This window comes from Hippocampus zosterae, chromosome 14 (genome assembly GCF_025434085.1).
Source record: "Hippocampus zosterae strain Florida chromosome 14, ASM2543408v3, whole genome shotgun sequence".
NCBI classification, from domain to species: domain Eukaryota; kingdom Metazoa; phylum Chordata; class Actinopteri; order Syngnathiformes; family Syngnathidae; genus Hippocampus; species Hippocampus zosterae.
Genome location: NC_067464.1, coordinates 97780 through 115446, shown reverse-complemented (window position 1 = coordinate 115446; position 17667 = coordinate 97780). Strand labels below are relative to the sequence as shown.

General features: G+C 55.0%; 1 protein-coding gene across 1 annotated transcript in view; it reads left to right on the top strand.

Moving 5' to 3' along the window:
• syne2b (spectrin repeat containing, nuclear envelope 2b) overlaps positions 1–17667 on the top strand; it is a 44557-nt gene continuing 26890 nt past the window's right edge. Inside the window, exons 1-31 of the mRNA XM_052086716.1 lie at positions 1–18; positions 1062–1183; positions 3067–3128; positions 4660–4755; positions 4826–4903; positions 4968–5060; positions 5637–5839; positions 6133–6332; positions 6973–7076; positions 7728–7817; positions 8000–8113; positions 8661–8798; positions 8941–9105; positions 9280–9392; positions 9490–9658; positions 9840–9936; positions 10014–10213; positions 10728–10892; positions 11074–11214; positions 11655–11756; positions 11877–12053; positions 12148–12349; positions 12487–15017; positions 15178–15309; positions 15425–15618; positions 15913–15991; positions 16080–16177; positions 16251–16371; positions 16471–16761; positions 16839–17434; positions 17511–17666. Of these exons, the coding sequence (XP_051942676.1) occupies positions 1099–1183; positions 3067–3128; positions 4660–4755; positions 4826–4903; positions 4968–5060; positions 5637–5839; positions 6133–6332; positions 6973–7076; positions 7728–7817; positions 8000–8113; positions 8661–8798; positions 8941–9105; positions 9280–9392; positions 9490–9658; positions 9840–9936; positions 10014–10213; positions 10728–10892; positions 11074–11214; positions 11655–11756; positions 11877–12053; positions 12148–12349; positions 12487–15017; positions 15178–15309; positions 15425–15618; positions 15913–15991; positions 16080–16177; positions 16251–16371; positions 16471–16761; positions 16839–17434; positions 17511–17666 (6992 nt within the window). The 5' untranslated portion in view covers positions 1–18; positions 1062–1098. The remainder of the gene's footprint in view (positions 19–1061; positions 1184–3066; positions 3129–4659; positions 4756–4825; positions 4904–4967; positions 5061–5636; positions 5840–6132; positions 6333–6972; positions 7077–7727; positions 7818–7999; positions 8114–8660; positions 8799–8940; positions 9106–9279; positions 9393–9489; positions 9659–9839; positions 9937–10013; positions 10214–10727; positions 10893–11073; positions 11215–11654; positions 11757–11876; positions 12054–12147; positions 12350–12486; positions 15018–15177; positions 15310–15424; positions 15619–15912; positions 15992–16079; positions 16178–16250; positions 16372–16470; positions 16762–16838; positions 17435–17510; position 17667) is intronic.

The following is a 17667-nucleotide window of genomic DNA, read 5'->3' as shown; positions in this document are numbered from 1 at the left end:
TGCCGACCTTCGTCACAAGTAAGCTGCCTTCCATCAAAAGTACCTGCTGCAAAAAAACAAACTAAGGAAAAGTCCCGTCGGGTGGGAGTGTCCCATTTTTCTGTTTGTTTACCCAAGAGCGCAGAAGCGTCGCGATGCGTGTGGCGATGCGTGTTGCGATGCGTGTTGCGATGCGTGTTGCGATGCGTGTTGCGATGCGTGTGGCGATGCGTGTGGCGTTCTTGTCAGAGGACAAAAGTGGCTGACCTCAAGCAGCGATAGCGGCGCGTGTCGGAGTTCAGCCAGCTATTTTTAGCGCCCCCTCCTGCAACGCGAGCTGACCTTCTCCCAGGCGGCGAAAGTTAACTGGCACGTTGCGCGAAGCGCGCCTGCACTCTCCGAGCCGCTCACGTGACGAGCACCTCCATCTTTGCTTGGCACCTCGCTGGGGCGTCGGGGTCGCCTTCCTTCTCACTTGTGACTTCTTCCGTCTTGTTTATTGATCGACGGCAGCGGTTGGGCGAATCGGTCCCTCAGCGGAGCCTCTGCCGTGGAGGTTAAGACAAATCCGACTCAAACTGCCAATTAGTTGTGACTCGGCTCATTTTGCGCACAATTCATAAATGTCTACTTTAATCGTGTTCAATTTTTCCAGTTTTGAATAAATGCGCTTTTTTCTGTCTTTGTGGAGGGGAAAAAAATCCTATTTTATGATATTCAGGGCATATGATACGGCACGCACGTCGCACTTTGTGCTGCGGCTGACATACAGGACAACCTTGGGATGACTTGCGTGCCGGGTCCGAACCGCGTGCGCGCACGTCCGCGTTTCTATTTGGGGGTGAATGTTAGAGGGCGGCGGTTGACTTCAAAGGTGACTTTTTAGAACTCGCCTTCGTCGGCGGCCTGTCTCGCGCTCGCATGTTGCGAATCATTCAAGGCGACCCCTTTGGCAGCGGCCCGACGTCGAAACAAACGAATGTTTGCGCGCGTTCCTGTCAGGTGTCACATCACTGTTCCGGCGGCGGTTCTATCATTCTCTCATTTCTCGCGGCGATTGATGCCGTTGTCGGTTTGTGCAGAGGCGCCACGTCGCCGGCAGGCGGCCACTGAGCCCGAATGGCCTCGGACTACCCCGATGACGTCACGGGGGAGACGGGCTCCGCCCCTGTGGACATCGACGATCTCCTCGTGCTGCTGCAGGGTCAGTAAAACGACGCGGCGCCAAAAGTGTTCCGGCGGCCTACTTGCGGTCGGTACAAGTCAAAATGCCAGAAAATAGGAAAAAAAAATCCAGCTTGTTTTGTTTCTTGAGTGTCGAGCGTTAAAACGACACGCGAGACTTGACAAATTACAACAGCCCTCCCCAAATTCAAATCAGCATACCTTTGTTAAATGCAATGTGTGTACTTAAAGCGTAACCCCCCCTCCCCCCCAATAAATAAATAACTAGATAAATGGAACAAAACACTGAATTCGAAGAAAATGCATTTGGATAAAAATCAACATCTTGTACCGTCCGCCGACTTTCCGTTGCTGGTCGAATGGCTCCTTTTTGGCAGAGCGTCAAGAATATATGCGAGCGAGTGTGCTTATTATTCTCATCAACTGGAGGTGGGAAGGAAGGCCGTTCAACAGCAACGTTCACCGTTTGCCAAATCGAGGACGCAACTGGAGTACTTTCCGATTTTTTTAACTGAGGTAAAAGTACCGAAGAGAAAAAAAAATTGCCGCTTGGAGATACGAGTCGGCCGACTCGTATCCCGAAGGCATCGATGTGTGACCGGCGGCAGAGCGAAGGGTTAAAGCAGTTGGCATTTGATTGGCACGTCACTGGGGGGCGGGGCTTAAGTCAGTCGGACCTGCTTGAAAGACTGTCGGACCAGAAAAGCAAAATTCATTTTTTCCGTGCGTGCGCGCCCGTGTCGACGATGTGAAAACTTCAGCCGGCATGGGTGAGTCCATCTCTTCTCATGATCAACAACAACTTCATTTCTGCTGTACCCGAGACATCGTCAACGTCGTCTCGGGCAGATTCAAACCAAAAGCAAACTTGACCCAGACGTCCCACTTGCAACTTCCCCTTGTGATTGCGGTCATCAGCCGGCACCGTTTCAAGTGTCACAAGCGTGAGGAAAACAAAAAGCCGCGGAAGGCTCAACCTTTCGGGGCGTCTTACAAAGGTCAACAAAACAAGAAACTGGTCGCTCTTTTGCGCGGGCGGCACTCGGTTGGCCGCAAGGTGAACTCCTGAAACGGGAAGTGATGTCACGTCGTCACATCAAACAAAACCAAAAAAGTCGTTTGACAAAGTGCATCTTGCAGCCGCGTGCCGTACAAAAGATAGTTTGCAAACAATATCAAGTTTTCAGAAAACGGTCGCCCGCATTTTGGCTCCTCTAATCCACATTTGAACCTTTCAGTCAAATCCCGGCGGCCGTATTCCAATTTTGGTGCCGATCCAGGTGGAGCTAGCGTCCAAATTGTCAATTGTTTTGCCTCGACTTGCGCCTGTAAAATTTGAGACGGGAGCGCTCTGCCATAGCACGCTCCGATTAGCTTGATGCTAACATGAATGGCAAAGGTCAACAACCATCCGCACTGGCACTCACGCCCAAGGACAATTTAGAGTGTTCCACGAACCTGCCGTGCGTCTTTTGGGAATGTGGGAGGAAACCGAGTACCCGGAGAAAACCCGCACAGGCGCAGGGAGAACATGCAAACTCGTCGCAGGAAGGCCTGACCCGGAATGCAATGCGAGGCGGACTTGCTAAGCAGTCGTCGTCCTCCGCGCCGCCGCATTCGGCTTCATTGAGACAAAAAATGTGCTCTGGCGCCACCCGCTGCCCTCTTGGTGCCGCGAGTCGGACTGCGACGCCATCTTGTGGCCATTTTGTTCCCTCTTTGAAATGTGAAACCAAAACACGCGACGGGGAGACGCGTTTCAAAAAGACTTTTCTGATTGCGCTTGTGGATTTACCGTATGCCTCAAGAAAATGGCGTTGGAGTATTTCATGAACGTGTATCCAATGAATGAAAACATGAAATCAACAAGACCGACGTGGGCGGCTGTGTGTGTGCGTGCAGTGGAGCAGGAGCAGATCCAGAAAAGGACTTTCACCAACTGGGTCAACGCCCAGCTGGCAAAGGTGAGCGCTCGTTCCGCTTGTTGATGTTGCCTTGGCAGCCAAACCAAAGTTGCACATTTTTCAAGGACAATGTTAGCATGCTGTTGCTAAAAAAAAAAAAAAAAAGCTTCCGGATGTCTTGTTTGCTTATGAATGACTGACTCGCACAAGCGCAGTCGTGACCTTTCAAGCGTTGAGCTGAGAATGCGCTTGCTGCGTACTTTCAATCAGAACGTCAGCTGACGGCGGTTCGTCGGCGAGACCGCAAGAACGTACCAACGGATGAAAACGGCAATTGGAACCCTAAGGCGCGTTTGTGACGTCCGAACGAAGGCCGTGAAGCGGGAAGTGGCGCTCAAAGGACGCTCCTTTGAGTTCCACTGTTGTGGCGTCTTCAGTTGATTGGCGTGCGCCGTCCTGGTTTGTGGCTAGCTCGCAATTTGACGTGAACGCGCATCAGGAGCGCGAGTTAGTGAGTTAGGACACCCGCGAAATGGCGCCTTGCGGTTCACTGTCTCAAAGGCAAATCCTTCCGGAACATGCTTTTGCAACTGATTAACATGACAAAGACCAACATTTCGCTCCTCTTGGAAAGGAGAAACATCGCTTCAGCTAAACCGCTATCATCGCATTCATTTTGGGGTGGGTCCTCGACGTATTCATTTATGAATTGGTGGATGGTGGGGGGTTCCTCTTTTGGCCTCGGAACACGTCAAGAAATATTGTTGAAATCGTCACCAGCGATGTGAGACGAGCCTTTTTGGAAATATTTTGGGGACGATTTTCTGACACCTCCGAACGGTCGCAGTGTTGTGCCGACTGCTGCGCAGGAGGACTTCATTATGTCCGTTTTTTAAGCCAGGAAAGAAATGCCTCTTTTTTGGGGGGGTCACAAGGGAAATAATAAAAGTCAAGACAACAGTGAAGGAATCCATCTGTGAGATGGACGTATGCCTTTGTTGCTCGTCGGCAAACGATTGTATCGAAATCATGTTGTCCTTTGAATGCGAAAGGAGAACTCGTGTTGAAGGTCAAATGGGACGGTGAGGACGTTGTTGTTGTTGTTGGTGGTGCTTTGGGGTGGGGGCGGTCGGAAGGGCGGCAGAGTAAATAGAACAGCAGGCAAAGACGGACAGCAACAGACGGCGCACCGATGACTCCCCACCAGTGTACAACCCAGAGAGCCCCCCCTCACCCCTCTCCCCCCTGTCCCCTCTCCCCGTCCCCTGCCATGTGCACCACGCCTCTAAATGGCACCCAGTAGCACATGCTAACCTTACAGTGTTAGTCTGGACGCAAACAGCTTGTCCTTGACGTTGCTAAAAAAGAAAGGCTCTCCTGGAGTTGACCTTTCCCTTCATTCCATGGGCTGATGTGCACCTGCTCCTTGGCAGAACGTTCGCTCACACAAGTTGCACGGCTCTGACTAGCTGAATACGCGGCTCATGAAATGACCACATTTGGCTCCCAATGAAGTTTGGGAATCTGCACATCGTTGACAGTTTAAGACTAACGGGCGTGAACCGATACCGCTTAACGTGTGTGCGTGCAGAGGAGACCTCCGACTCGGGTGGTGGATCTCTTCGATGACTTCCGTGATGGCTCCAAACTCTTGGACCTGCTGGAGGTGATGAGCAACCAGCGCATCGTAAGTCCAAAAACTCCCTCCAAAAACAAACGCGAATGCAAATGCTGACGGCATCTACCGGTTCGGTCAGAGTCGCGAGCGAGGGAGGGGAACCTTCCGGCACAGGATCAACATCGAGAAAGGCCTGTCGTTCCTCCGACACAAATCGGTAAACATCAAATTCTCTCGTTCGGCATTGAGCCCGGCAGTCAGTCGCCTCGCTGTGCTTTCAGATCAAACTGGTCAACATCAACGTTCCCGACATCATCGATGGGAAGCCGTCCATCATCCTGGGCCTCGTGTGGACCGTCATCCTGCAGTATCACGTGAGAGCCAAATGAATCGAGCGGCCGTCGGCGCCACGTTTTCAAGGCCGGCGGTCCTAGCGATCGTCCCACCTCGACGCGGACGCAAAATCTTGCCCGTCGAGCATCGCCCAGCTGTCCGGTGCGCTTGTCCCACGCCGTAGCAAGGCCACGGTCTCTGTCTTGGGTCTCAAACCGGACGCTGATTTGAAAATCGGGCCGGCAAATTGGGCAATCCGATTTGGTTCATCTGAGGGCAGCCGGTTCAAGTCGAGCCTCCCCTTTCTCAAGAGCACTTTGAAACAGTCATTCATGCCTTCGTCACATCTCGGCCAGATTACCGGAGCGCACTTGAATTTGGAGTGCCGCTCCAATGCCGCTGCTGGTCCGCGTAGAAAGAGGGAGCGCGGAGCTGCGACTCTGGCATCCCTTTGAGAGTTCTTTTGAAGATGCGACGATTGGGGTTTTTTTTTGCTCAAATGAATCAAATGAACTCTGCGAAAAAGCAGTTGGGCCGGCCAGATGTGACGTCAGCTTCGTGGTACCGCGGCGGGTACGGGCCGGCCGGCCGTGAAAGTGTTTGCATCCGTTTCACAGATCGAGGAGTTGGCCGGCGGACTTTCCTTCGGCTCGCGTCAGTCGTCCATGGAGTCTTTGGCCAGTCTGGACTCTGGGTCGTCGCGGAGCGGTCTCTCGGCCGGCGGCGGTCCCGTCCCCTGTCGAGGGTCGCCCCTGCACGCCCGCTTCAGGCTGTCGGCCAAGAAGGCGCTGATGCTGTGGGTCCGAGAGCAGTGCCGCAAGTGCGTATGTCGCCACCGCCACGCTCCCCGAGGTTTTGCCCCGTTTCTCGGCGAGGCCACGTCGCCCGTTCGGATAATGACACGCCTGAGGACGGCGCGCCGCAATCCTCTTTGGCGCACGGGCACCTTTTGCGACCCCCGACGCTAAAGCCGGAGGTTTGGCCCCCCTTCTCCCAGGGAGCAGAACGTGACGGTTCCCCAATCTGACGCGACGCAAACGCGGGCTTCTCCCTAAATTCGCCAAAAGTCTGATGATGGAAGCCAGACTTGAAGTCGGAGGTCTTTGCTTTCAGGGCAGGATGTTCGGTGCCGGTGAAAGACTTCAAGGGCAGCTGGCGTAGCGGCGTGCCCTTCCTGGCCATCTTGTGCGCTCTCCGCTGCGACCTGGTGGACTTGTCCAAGGCGGCCGGCAGAAGCAACAAGCAGAACCTGGACGAAGCCTTCCGAGTGGCCGAGCGGGAGCTCGGCATCCCGCGGCTGCTGGAGCCCGACGGTGAGAACGCCGCCTCCAAACTGGCCCGGCAACACGGCGTGAGCGGGTCCCGGGGCATCGGACCGAGCCCGAGCGCGAGGCTGCCGAGGCAAGTCAAAACTCAGACTGGCCGCAAAGGCGCCATCCGCCTCGACAGTTTAGCTCGGCGGCGAGCGAGACGGCGCCGAGATCCCTGACATCGGTCGCGGCGGACCGGCGTCCCGGTGTGCGAACTGGACTCGAGGACCTGACCGCTTAGGACCGACAACCCGGACCCAACAAGCGCCACTAACCGCTTGCCAAAGGTCTTCAAAAACCACAAACGTTGGAGGTTTTCGAATCCCGAGTGGCCGCGTTTCAGGTTATTCTGAGAGCGATCAGATCTGGAAGGCGCGCGTGGATAGAGCAAAGTCTAAAGCGTCTTTGTGCGTCGTGAAAGAAGCTGCTGTGTTCTCGCCGGCCTTGCCCCGAGGACGCCGAGCCTCTCCTGATTGTCGCTTGTTTGGCTTCTTCTCGCCGCGTCGGCGTCTCACAGGGGGCGGTGGGGCGGGTGGGGTGGCGGCTCGGATGGAAAGTTGCGAGGCGCTAAAGCGCCGGCAAAAGCGGCTTCCCTCGCGCGAGAGCGACTCGCTGATGGCCGCCTGTGATGATGCCCTCGCAGATGTGGACGTGCGGGAGCCCGACGAGAAGTCCATCATGACCTACGTGGCGCAGTTCCTGCGCTACTCCAAAGACGGGCCCGTCTCCGAGGAAGACGCCGTGCAGGTCAGTCGCCGCTCCGCTTTTACGACACGCTCGAATGCGCCCGCTTTGCTCCAGAAAGACACAAGGAAGAATTGATCCACGAATCCATTTGTTCATTTCCAAGTGAAACAAAAGCTCCCGACTTGACCTTTTGCTACCCTGCCGATTTATTTTGGTGCGAGCGCGACGTCGCCTCTTCCATTTGCGATTGCACCAAACGTGGCGGCGCGTCCCAGATTCAGAAAAGTTCATTTCTCCCCATGGGGTAATTTGGCCTTCACAGGCACGCTCTGCACAAGAAAGAGACGGTCTCAAGCGTAATTGAAAGCTTTCAGTCTCGTCACGCAACTTGTTGGGCTCGCCAGACAGACTCTTCCGGTTTGGTTTCTTTGCTTGTGTGCTTGTTTTCCCCTCCGCCGCGTGGCTTTTCTGAGCCGTCGCTCTTTCCAATGTCAGCGCGCGATGTGCCGTGCACGCTCACCAATTGCCTGAGTGGGCCACAGGAAATGATCTGCAGCCTCGATCAGGCCCCCGAGCCGCATCTTGAAGGCTTTCCGCTTTGAGCTTTTGCGCTTGGGCTTCACATTTGCTTGCGGCGAGGTGTGAATTGCTTTCTTTCTTCCCTCCTCACTTTGTTCCTCCCTCCTTTCCTTCCTCGGCACCTCCTCCCAGAGCCGGTCCCCGCATCCTCCGAAAGCCGCGTCTCCCGTCAGCCTGCCCGTTCACTACACTCCTGCCATCTCCGCTTCGCCGCTGCGGCAGGTATTTGCCATCATGTTTTTGCCGCGGTCGATCCGCGGAGACTCACGGGTCACGGGATCCGTTCTTCGCGCGGCAGCTTTTGTCACACGCGAGGACATGTTACGCACAGATGCGTCGGCTGGTTTTTTTGGACAACATTGCGCAGAGAAGGAACGTCAAAAGCGGACCTCTTTTGTTTCCAGGCCAGCCCCGATCGCAAGGCGCAGGAAGTGTCCTGTTGGCTTCGGCGGGCGTACGAGGAGCTGCTGGAGGGCTGGGACTCCACCCAGGGCGAGAGTTACTCCGAGCGCTATCACGTAGGTTTTACGTTTCAGTCGATCCTCTCGAGCGAGCCGGTCCATCGGCGCCGCGCTCGCTCCCCCGCTGCTGACTTTTTTTGGCCACGACGGCCAGATCTGCGTTCGGCGACTGCGCCCTGTTTCCGCTCAATGTTCACGAGAGCGTGAATTTAGAATTGGCTCCAGGGCCAAGTTTCAGATTCAGAGACAGAGGTAGCGACTCCTCCGGCGCTAGACAGATGTGAAGCTTCATTTGTCTCGGGGAATCCAGCTTCCCAGATTTTCCGATGGTGTCGAACCCAAGATCCGGTTCGTGTTTTAGTGCGGCGCTCGGGAACTCCGCTTCGTCCCCGTTTCCCATCTCCCCCTACTCCTGAGGCACCATTCAAATGATCGGGATGGTTCTGGGCTTCTGCGGGGCTTGCCGATCGTTTGCATCAGGTGCGTCGGAGGAGGGAGACGCCTGAAACGGGCAGTTCCCTCCCGCCGCTTTAGATGTCGGTTTACGCTCAAGGCGCCGGAGGACAACGAGTCAAGCGCGTGTCTGAGTTGGTGCATTTCTCAGGTTTTCCAGACCTTTGTGGCGTGCTTCAACGAGCAGCGGCGTCCAATCATGCCTCTGCTGAGCGCCGGGAGACGAAGCGCCGCGCCGAGTGAGGAGCAGCGAGGCCTCAGGGAGGCCTGGGACGCCCTCACACAAAAGGTGGGCTCCTACAACTCGTGTTATTTGCGCAGCGTCGCTCTCATTCCGCCGGCGACCGTGTGAGCGGCGATTCCTCTTCCTCCTCCCGGAGTGGTCAAAATTCAAGTGGCCTGACCGTCTTCCGACGGGGCTTCTGTCACAGCTGCGTGAGTACCAACTGGAGTTGGACATGAGCCTGCCAGCCCCCCTGGACACGACGGGGCGCTGGCTCCTCAGCACGGAAGGCCTTCTGGCCGAGGAGGAAGGAGACCCGTGGGACCACCGCCGGTCCGCAGACCGAGCCAGGGACAGACGGGAGCAACTCCAGGTGAACATTTCTTGTTTCGGGGTACCGTATGGTGGCGCTCGCAAACGTTGCCCTTCCGGAGCTTCTTGACGCTTTGAGAACAGGTTTGTTTGGCTAACCGTCACGCTACGTGACGGCTTGGACCGGCTTTATTTGGAACTTTGGGACAAGTCGACTCCGTTTGTGTTGATTCAGGTGCGCCTTGAGGAGATGCCCCAGCAGGTCACGACCTTCCAGGCCTTCCCAAACGAGGACGAGTACGGAAACCTTTTGGTTCCCACGGAGAAGATGGAGGAGCTGAAGAGAAGGTGGGCACGATCGTGCAGTGGCAAAATGTTGGCACCAAATGATCCGCTTTAACTTTGGGTCGGCCGTCAACACTCAGCCAAGTTCTTCCCCGGCCAGGTTCACCGCCGTGAGAGTAAGCGGCAAGTACCGCGGCCTCGAGCTGGAGTACGACGAGCACCGCCACGCGCTTCTGGATTTGCTAAGCCGCATCTGGAGCAAAGTCCTCTTGTGGAAGAGGCCTTACCTTTCGCCGGAGGCGGTCAGGCTTTTGCTGCGCGAGTGGCAAGTGCGTTGTCGCAAATTCACAAGGAATCGGCATACGAGAGCAGAATGACGTTACCGGTTTCGGACCGGCTGCTACCTAGCCGCTCTCTGCGGTGTTATGGAACGCAAATGTTGCCGTGTTCCCATTTTTCGCCGCTCCGGGCGAAACGTCGATTGTAGTTATTGACGCCTTTGTCCCGCAGGAGCTGGTCACCAATCAGGAACTTCCTTCTCTGCTGGAAACCACGCTCCGCAAGTTAAAGCAAGTTTCAGAGAAATACTCGGGCAAGTCTGCTCTCGGTGAGACGCCCGCTTTCACCGACTGGAGAGGTCCTTCCCGGCTGCTCACGGTACGGGCTGTTCTCCTGGCTTTTCAGCCGCAGACTACTGCCGCGTTTGTCAACAAGTGACGCAACTGGAGGAAGAGGCGGCGGCCGTCTTGGCCGAAGTCCGCTCGGCCGAGGAGAAACTGGGACGGGTTCTGACGGCCTGGGACTCCTACAGCGACGGTTTGAGCTCCATGCAGGCGTGGCTGGAGCAGGTCTCGGCCGGATGGGAGTGCGGCTCCCAAGACAGGGTATTCGCCTCTGAAGTTTGTGACAAAATTTGATGAATGGGATGGAGGGGGGGGGGTCGGGGGGCACGACGGCAACAAAAAGAGTCAACACACACCAAACAATTTAAAGCAGACCTGAGCGCCCGTTGTCACTCTCTCACTCACACAGTTGTCCAAATAAGTCCAGCTGCTCGCTTTTAAGAAAGCAAAATCCAAACCTTGATTCGAGGAGCAAAGAAAAAAAAACACAGAGACTGAGGTTCACTTTCAGAGCACAGTTCACCCAAAATGGAGAGCCAGTGAGCCGACGTACTAGAAAACAAGCGAAGGCTAACATATCGCAACATCATGAGGAAGGGCAACACTTAGTGGCAGAAAAATCTGATCTACACTCACACACCTATCAAGGTTTTGCTCGAGGCGAGAGGGTGGTCACGGAGTGACGGGAGGCGGCCGTGGCCACCCCGTAGCTCCGGGAACGGAATGGACATGAGCTCTTCTCAACCTTGCGCCGCCATCTGCTTTCAACACTAAGGTGACGTCCCAGAGCGTGACCGAGTGGGCGTCCCGGCAGGCTCACCTGAACGAGGTGGCAAACTTCCTGATGGAGTCCGCCGACCCGCAGACCAGCGGCAGCCTGGAGCGGGAGCTGCTCAAACTCAACGCCGATTGGGCCCAGTTCGTCCACAGAAACACCCTCGTAGGTTTTCGCGACTTGTCGAAGAAGAATCCGAGAACCGCCTCGAGAAGCTCGGTCCCGCCGCAAGCGGTGCCGGCCGGGGATTCCCAAATTGAAGGGGTTACTCTTAAAGCCCGCGATGCACTTGCGTGAAACGTGCCGTGAGCCAACGCGACCGGCGGACTGTTGCTGTGTTTTGCAGGATTGCGCCACAGACTCCGACGCCGCCACGCAGACGAGACCGGCGCACCTTCACGCTCTCGTCGAGGAGGCCGCACTTCTCTTCCAAGAGCCCGTCCAGACAACTTCAGGTCCTTTACGCACCTACAGGAAGAGAATGCAGGTAGGAGGAGGCAAAACGCTCCCGATACGGCATGTAGGGCTTCGCCGAATATGAGTGTTTGTTGTCCGACAAATTGCACTATTCATCATTGGAGCTAGCCCTCACTGTATGTCAAAAAAAACTAGAGCGCACAAGCCAAGTAATAATCATAATGCAGACGCACACACGACCCAAACTTTTTTCCCCGACACCCCTCGCGTTTGATTTGGTCACGGTCTGCGGTCGACCGGTTGGACGCTCACTCCGAGTGCAGATAAAAGTGTCGTAAAAGTCCGCTCACCCCATTTACCCACGAAAACGCCGTGGGTGCCGGGGCTCGCTCCCTATCGCTCGCCAAAAGCACGGGACCGATGTGGTTCAGGAACGTGGTCCGTCCAGTCTTAAGTGAGGACCGTGACTCTGCAGAAGTTGCCCTCAAGTGTTTGTCCTGTGTCTTCCAGTTACTACTGAGGAGGCTAAAGGAAGTGGAGCTGGAGGTTCTCGATTCTTCTCCAGAAAGTTCCGTGGCTCGTTTAGAGAAACCCAAGATGGCTTTGAATGAAGTACGTCACGGCGGCGTGAGCCTGAATTCAAGGCAATCCATTGCCTTCGCTGATCCTCGTGATATCCCAGATGCACGGCAACATTGAGGGCATGCATGTGACCGTCCCCGCTTTAACCAGGTGAAGAAGACTCTGGGCGAGGCAGACCAGGCATGCGCTGAGTTGCAGCACCGTCTTTCGGGTCTCGACGGTCGCCTGGCCGAGCTTCTGCACTGGGAGACGGAGGCTCGGGAGATGTGCCGACGACTGAGGGCCACCGAGCGACAGCGGCCGGAAGGCCAGGATCCCGGGGCTCGGGTGAGACCGACTACTGAGGCGGGAGTCTTGTACTTTGTGACAGGATGTCCACGGCACCCGCTTGAGAGTGATTGGACTCTGCACTTTTCTGCAGGAGCTGATCTCTCGTGGCCTTCAGCTCGAGGGTCAGGTGGTGACAGAGGAGCAGGATCTTCAGGCGCTGATTTTGAGACATCAGAAGAGCTCGCCTCTTCGGTACCTACAGGCCACCGTCATGCAGGACCGCGTGCGAGCAGCTCTTGCGCAGTCACAGGCCAGTAGTATTGTTCTTGCTCTTGGTTCTTTGTATTTTAAATGTTGCGCTTCTTAGAAAAAAAAAGGGCACTGGAGATGTTTGAACGCAGGTCTCGTGGACGCATGTGTAAAAAGTGAGCATTCGTAATACCGTCAGATTTCCTTTTCCATCACCTAAACGATTGCCCGTTTGTATGATTACAGGAGGCAGTTGGGATGCTGAGCAGCTTGGGAGCAAGAAGAGACAGAAGCAGGAGTCCCACAGGTGGGCCTCCATCCAAAGACTCCATCCGAGCCAAAAGCACACCTCAACGACAAAGACGGTCGGACGCAACATCGCCAACCCAGGAGTCCCCGTCATCCCCGACGGAATTACATCCACGTCAAGAAACATTTGTGCCAAACGTCGCGGTTCAGGAATACGGAGGAGAAGGCATGAGTTTGCCTCCTCGTAGCTCTGTGCGGGGAATTCCAGCCGCGGAAGGTCAGACTTATTCCCGGACGGGGACGGCTGAGCAATGGCGGACTATGGAGGGCGCCTTGATGCTCCAGCAACAGCCAAAGTGTCACTGGCCACCAGTTGAGGCGCAAGAAAAAGGCAAGCCAAATACAAGCGAAGGGGACGAATATCGGGAAGGGGAGGACCGGCCGTCGGTCGCGAAGGAACAAAAAGGGGGGCACTATGAGTTGAGACATGAAGAGGTTAAAGCAAAACTCCCTTGTGAAACCGAGACACGTGAGCTGACTGCGTCAGTAAAGAAATCTCTCTGCGCACAAGAGCTCCAATGCAAAAAGGACCGGGCCGCAAAGAATCGCCCCTGGTTCCGCAAAACAGCACACCTGGACGCCCAAAGTCCAAACAAAGATGCTGTTGAAGAACCAGTCGAGGCTGTACAAACGCAGATGGACGAGGAGGTCGTGGGATGTATTGTGCAAGTTCCTCAGCAAACAGAAAGCCTTGGTGCCAAGCCCAAATTCCAAGACACTTGTGCCGAGCGAGCAACAGAACGGAACGAAGGAGTGCGGCAAATCCGCAATCGGCTGAAACAAGACCATGGACAACTGCAACCGGTTCTTGTGGTACAACATGAGGAAAACGCACAGAAAAATCCCAAAGCAAAAGATATGCCTCTCGAGCAAAGTCCGCCGCCGGCCCACATCCTGGTTCAGTCGCGGGTCCAGCTCGAGCCTCCTGCACATGGGCAAGTTGTAGCTCAAGGGCCGACCTGGGCTCAAGTCAGGCCTTTATCTCCCATGCGGGACGCAATTCAGCCGCCCGTGCCATCCCGCATTCAAGTTTGCGGTCATCCGCGGTCACGGGCCACCATCGGGCCGCAACAGGCAACATCCTCCCTCTCCACGCTGCGGGCTCAAACACAATCGCAGGTACAGACACTACCTCAAAAGGCCGCTCAGCAAACGGCTCAGTCTCAATTCAAAGTAGAGCCCGTTGCTAGGGGTCCAAACCGGTCTCCGAGCTACATGCACTCGCTGACCCAATCACACGGCAAAACTGAAACAATGGGCCAGATTCAAAGCTCGGCTCAACCAAGCACTCCTTTCATGCACGCTCAGCCGGCATTGTCCACCCAAGCTCTTTGGGGACCACCACCTCATGTCCAACCGAAAATTGAACCAAGTGCCACGCAACCCCTGACTCCAGGTCAGCATGTAGTCCAACCTCAAGTGCATCCAGCGATAGAGTATTCCCCGCAATCTCAGCCAGCTGTCCAGAACCCAGGGCATTTCCGACTGGGTCAATTGCACGCGTGGCACCAAGTTGGAAGCTCATCCGCCATGTCGATGCCACGTCAGGCCTTCACATTGTCCCCTGTGATACCGACACAAGAAGGCCGAGGCGAGCAACAGATGTGGATGCAGGCAGCCCATCGTGTCGAGAGCCACCCTTTCCACCGCGCTCAGCAGTATCCGCCCGGCGAGCATCAGCTCCAACCTCAGACGAACGTCCACGCTCAGATAGCTCAGCAACTAAAGCAAGCCAGACTTCAGTGTCCCCCTCAGCCTCAACATCAACCTGATCCGAGGGCGCCGCCCCAACCCCTCATTCAGACGCGAGTCAATTTGCAGCCACAGGTTCAGCTGAGCCAGTTCGAGCCTCAGCCACAGCAGCCACCTCCGCAATTTAGACCAAACCAGCCCCAGTCTCCTTCACTGTCAGCATATACACCTCAACCACCGGCCGTGATGCTGCAAAATAAACCTGAATCACAGGTTGCACGGCAACTTCAAATTGAGCCTTGCACACAAACTGAGACTCAATCCCTGCCACAATATGAGCCTGAAGCCCAAGGAGCACATCAACCCAAGTTTCAGTCACCAAACCAAGCCAAGGTTTTGACACTGCCACAGTACATGCCTGAACAGTTAACGACTCGGCCATCCCCTCAAACCCAGACTCGAGCACTACCACGATCTAAACCTGAATTCCAGTTAACTCCTCGGCCCGAGGCTCAGACACTGACCCAAGGCGGCGTATTATCCGTGCCTAAGCCTTCGCTCCTACCTCAGTCGCCTCAAATGGCTGTCCAGCAAGCAATCAGCCCTTCGGCCCTGGCCCCGGCTCCTTCGCAAGTCTATTCCGAGGCCTACGCCAAGGCCCGGGCTTTGGCACGAAATGGCTTTGAGGAGGCCAAGCACTGCCTGCAGGAACACATCCTGGAGGCCCTCGGTGATGAATGTCTACCAGCTGAACAAACATCAGTAACAAATGTAAGTGGATTTATTGCCAACATGGTGGCATCGGGCGTGTGAGTGCGTGTGTGAGTGTGTTTCACTAGTGGTGATGTTTGTTTGGAATAGACACACTATACCAAGAAAATTGTAACCTGCATTGGGATGTCAGCTGACCAAAGACTTGACTCCTGTGTAGACCCCGAGAACCCTGGATCCAGAGTTGCTGCAGGAATTCCTCAGAGCAGCTAAAGGCATGGAGGCCTTCTGTACACCTGCGCAGCTCAGAGACATGGAGTTGTTTACACAGTCTGTCAAGTCACAGTGGGAGGTAGGGTTTTTTTTGGGGGGGGGGTTTCATTTGAAATTGTGCATCAGTTGAACTGATTTGAAGCAAAGCCTCAAAACACCTGAAATGTGTTGATTCCTCTGTCAATGTCTGCCAGGCTTGCTTCTCACCAGAGGGTAATTTGGCCCGAGCAGGCCTGTCAGCCGAGGCTTTAAAAGAGCTGTGTGACATGCTGAGTCCAGAGGACGCTCACCGCCTGGCCCACACTCAGCTGAGGGAGTGTGAGAGTAGTCTGGCTGCCATCCAGCTGCAATTCAGTGGAGACCCAGAAGCACCGCTGCATGATTCAAGGTGAGCGGTGACGCATCTCACTTTGTCCTTGTCCTGGTCCGGAGACGCTGGGGCTAGGTGAGGATGACCCAATTGGATGTCACACTCTGGATTCTGCTCCGATCCATGTGGACCTGATTTGCACCGCGTGAGCTGGACAAGATCTTTGTGGGCATGTCAGACTTTTTTTGTGATCACGGGCTATAGGAATAAATGTGATTTGACTTGACATCAGGGGTCACTCGGTCCTCAGGAAATCTCTACATTTTCTCTCCAAGACTGTCTTTGAAAATTATGTTTTTGTATATTTCGCAGGGTTCCCGATCTTCTCAATGTGGAACAGATGCCGCCCATAGAAAATGCGTCTCTTGGCAAAGCACTAATCCCATCTGAGGTATCGCGGTCATGGAAACCACACCCGGGCATTCATTTTTTTGGTTTTCCTTAAACACACTGTGAGCATCCATGCACATGGTTTCTAGGTATCAGAAACAAAACTCAAGACAGCAAATGCCGAACAAATGGTTCGAGGTCGCCCATTTGTTGATGAAGATGGCAACACAAAGGCGGCTTTGGAGAAGTAAGCAGAGCAATGATGCTAACACCATGCTGAAAATTGTATTTGCCCTTATCTATCGTGTTTTTTTTTTTAGGTATGAACATTACAAGAAGTCTCTGCAAGTCCAGCTGTCCAAAAATGAACAGAGCATCACAGATGTTCCCTCCGACTCTGTGACTCTCAAGGATCTTCACATGCGGCTCCAGGAAATACAGGTACCATTGGCAGCATGTAGGATACCCCCAATTTGAATAAGTCAATGATTAGAAACACCGTCCCCCGCCCCCGCCGCCCCCCCCCCCCCTCCTTCTTAGTTCCTGAGGCAGGACACAGAGTCTTTGTGGCTTGAGTTTATAAACCAGTACTCCCAACTGAATGGAAATGCTGGTATGGAGCAGGAGAACTCAGATCTTCATAAGCAGTGGCTGGCCCAGCAGTCATCCCTTCAGAAGAGAGGCAGTTCACTGGGTGCCGCCCTCAGGCAGATTGACTCCACTCAGAACCACATGGTGGACTTCACTGACCGCCTGGATCGTTACCTGAGACAACCCAAAGACATCACGGCCTTCACACTGGCCGACACCAACATCCTGAAGGACATTAAGGTCCGATGTCCGCCGAGAGACGTGAAAAATCTCGTCACTCGCTAGCAGATTCTAACGTCAACTTGTTCCTCCCTCAGGAACTGGATGAAAACATTTGGAGTGAACTGGATCAGCTGGCCTGCCTGGAGCCAGATTCCAGCGACCTCGATCCCAGAGACTTCCTCCCTCTCTCCCGCGAGGTGGAAGGCCACAGGAGCAGCCTGGACCAGCTCCGCCAACAAGTTAGCAAAAGCGAGGCGGCCGCTCGCGCTTTGGATCACTTTCTCATGTCGCTTCGCACTGTGGAGGAGGACATTGCCGGAGTGCAAGGTTCCCCTTGCGGCGATGCGGCGCTTCGGCAAGCCCGTTGCACCAAACTGGCGCTGATCAAGCAAAGTGTGGCCAGTCTGAAAGACAAGGCACCGCAGTTGGATCTCCTGCTGCAGGGGGCCCGGCTGACGGTCACCAGGGAGGGTTCTCCTGCCTCCTGCCTGGACATGGTCGGCGTCCTGCTGAACAAACTGGAAGAGGCTGACGCTGGGCCGGTAGGACAACAGCAGAGCCCCATGAGAGAAAGTCAAAGTCGATCTTTGGGCTTGAGGAAGAGGACCCTGTTGGGGGAACTGAGGAAGCTTCAGGACACCGTGGAGTTGCGAGGCCTGAACGAGGCCACCATGCCAGCCCTGCAACACAGGTGTGCCTCGCGTGTCCGTAGCGGCGCAGAAATGCTCACAAGGATTTCATTTCACGCTTGTCACATCTTACCTTAGGCTTCGGACTCTGTCTGACTTGGAGGGCCAGCTGCAAATTCAGAACGCTGCGATACAAAGTCTCAAGGAACTTGCCGAGTGTCAAGGAGAAGGTCAAAACCTCCTGGAGGACCTGGAGGCGGAGTACAACCAGACTCTTTTGTCTTTGACTGACAGG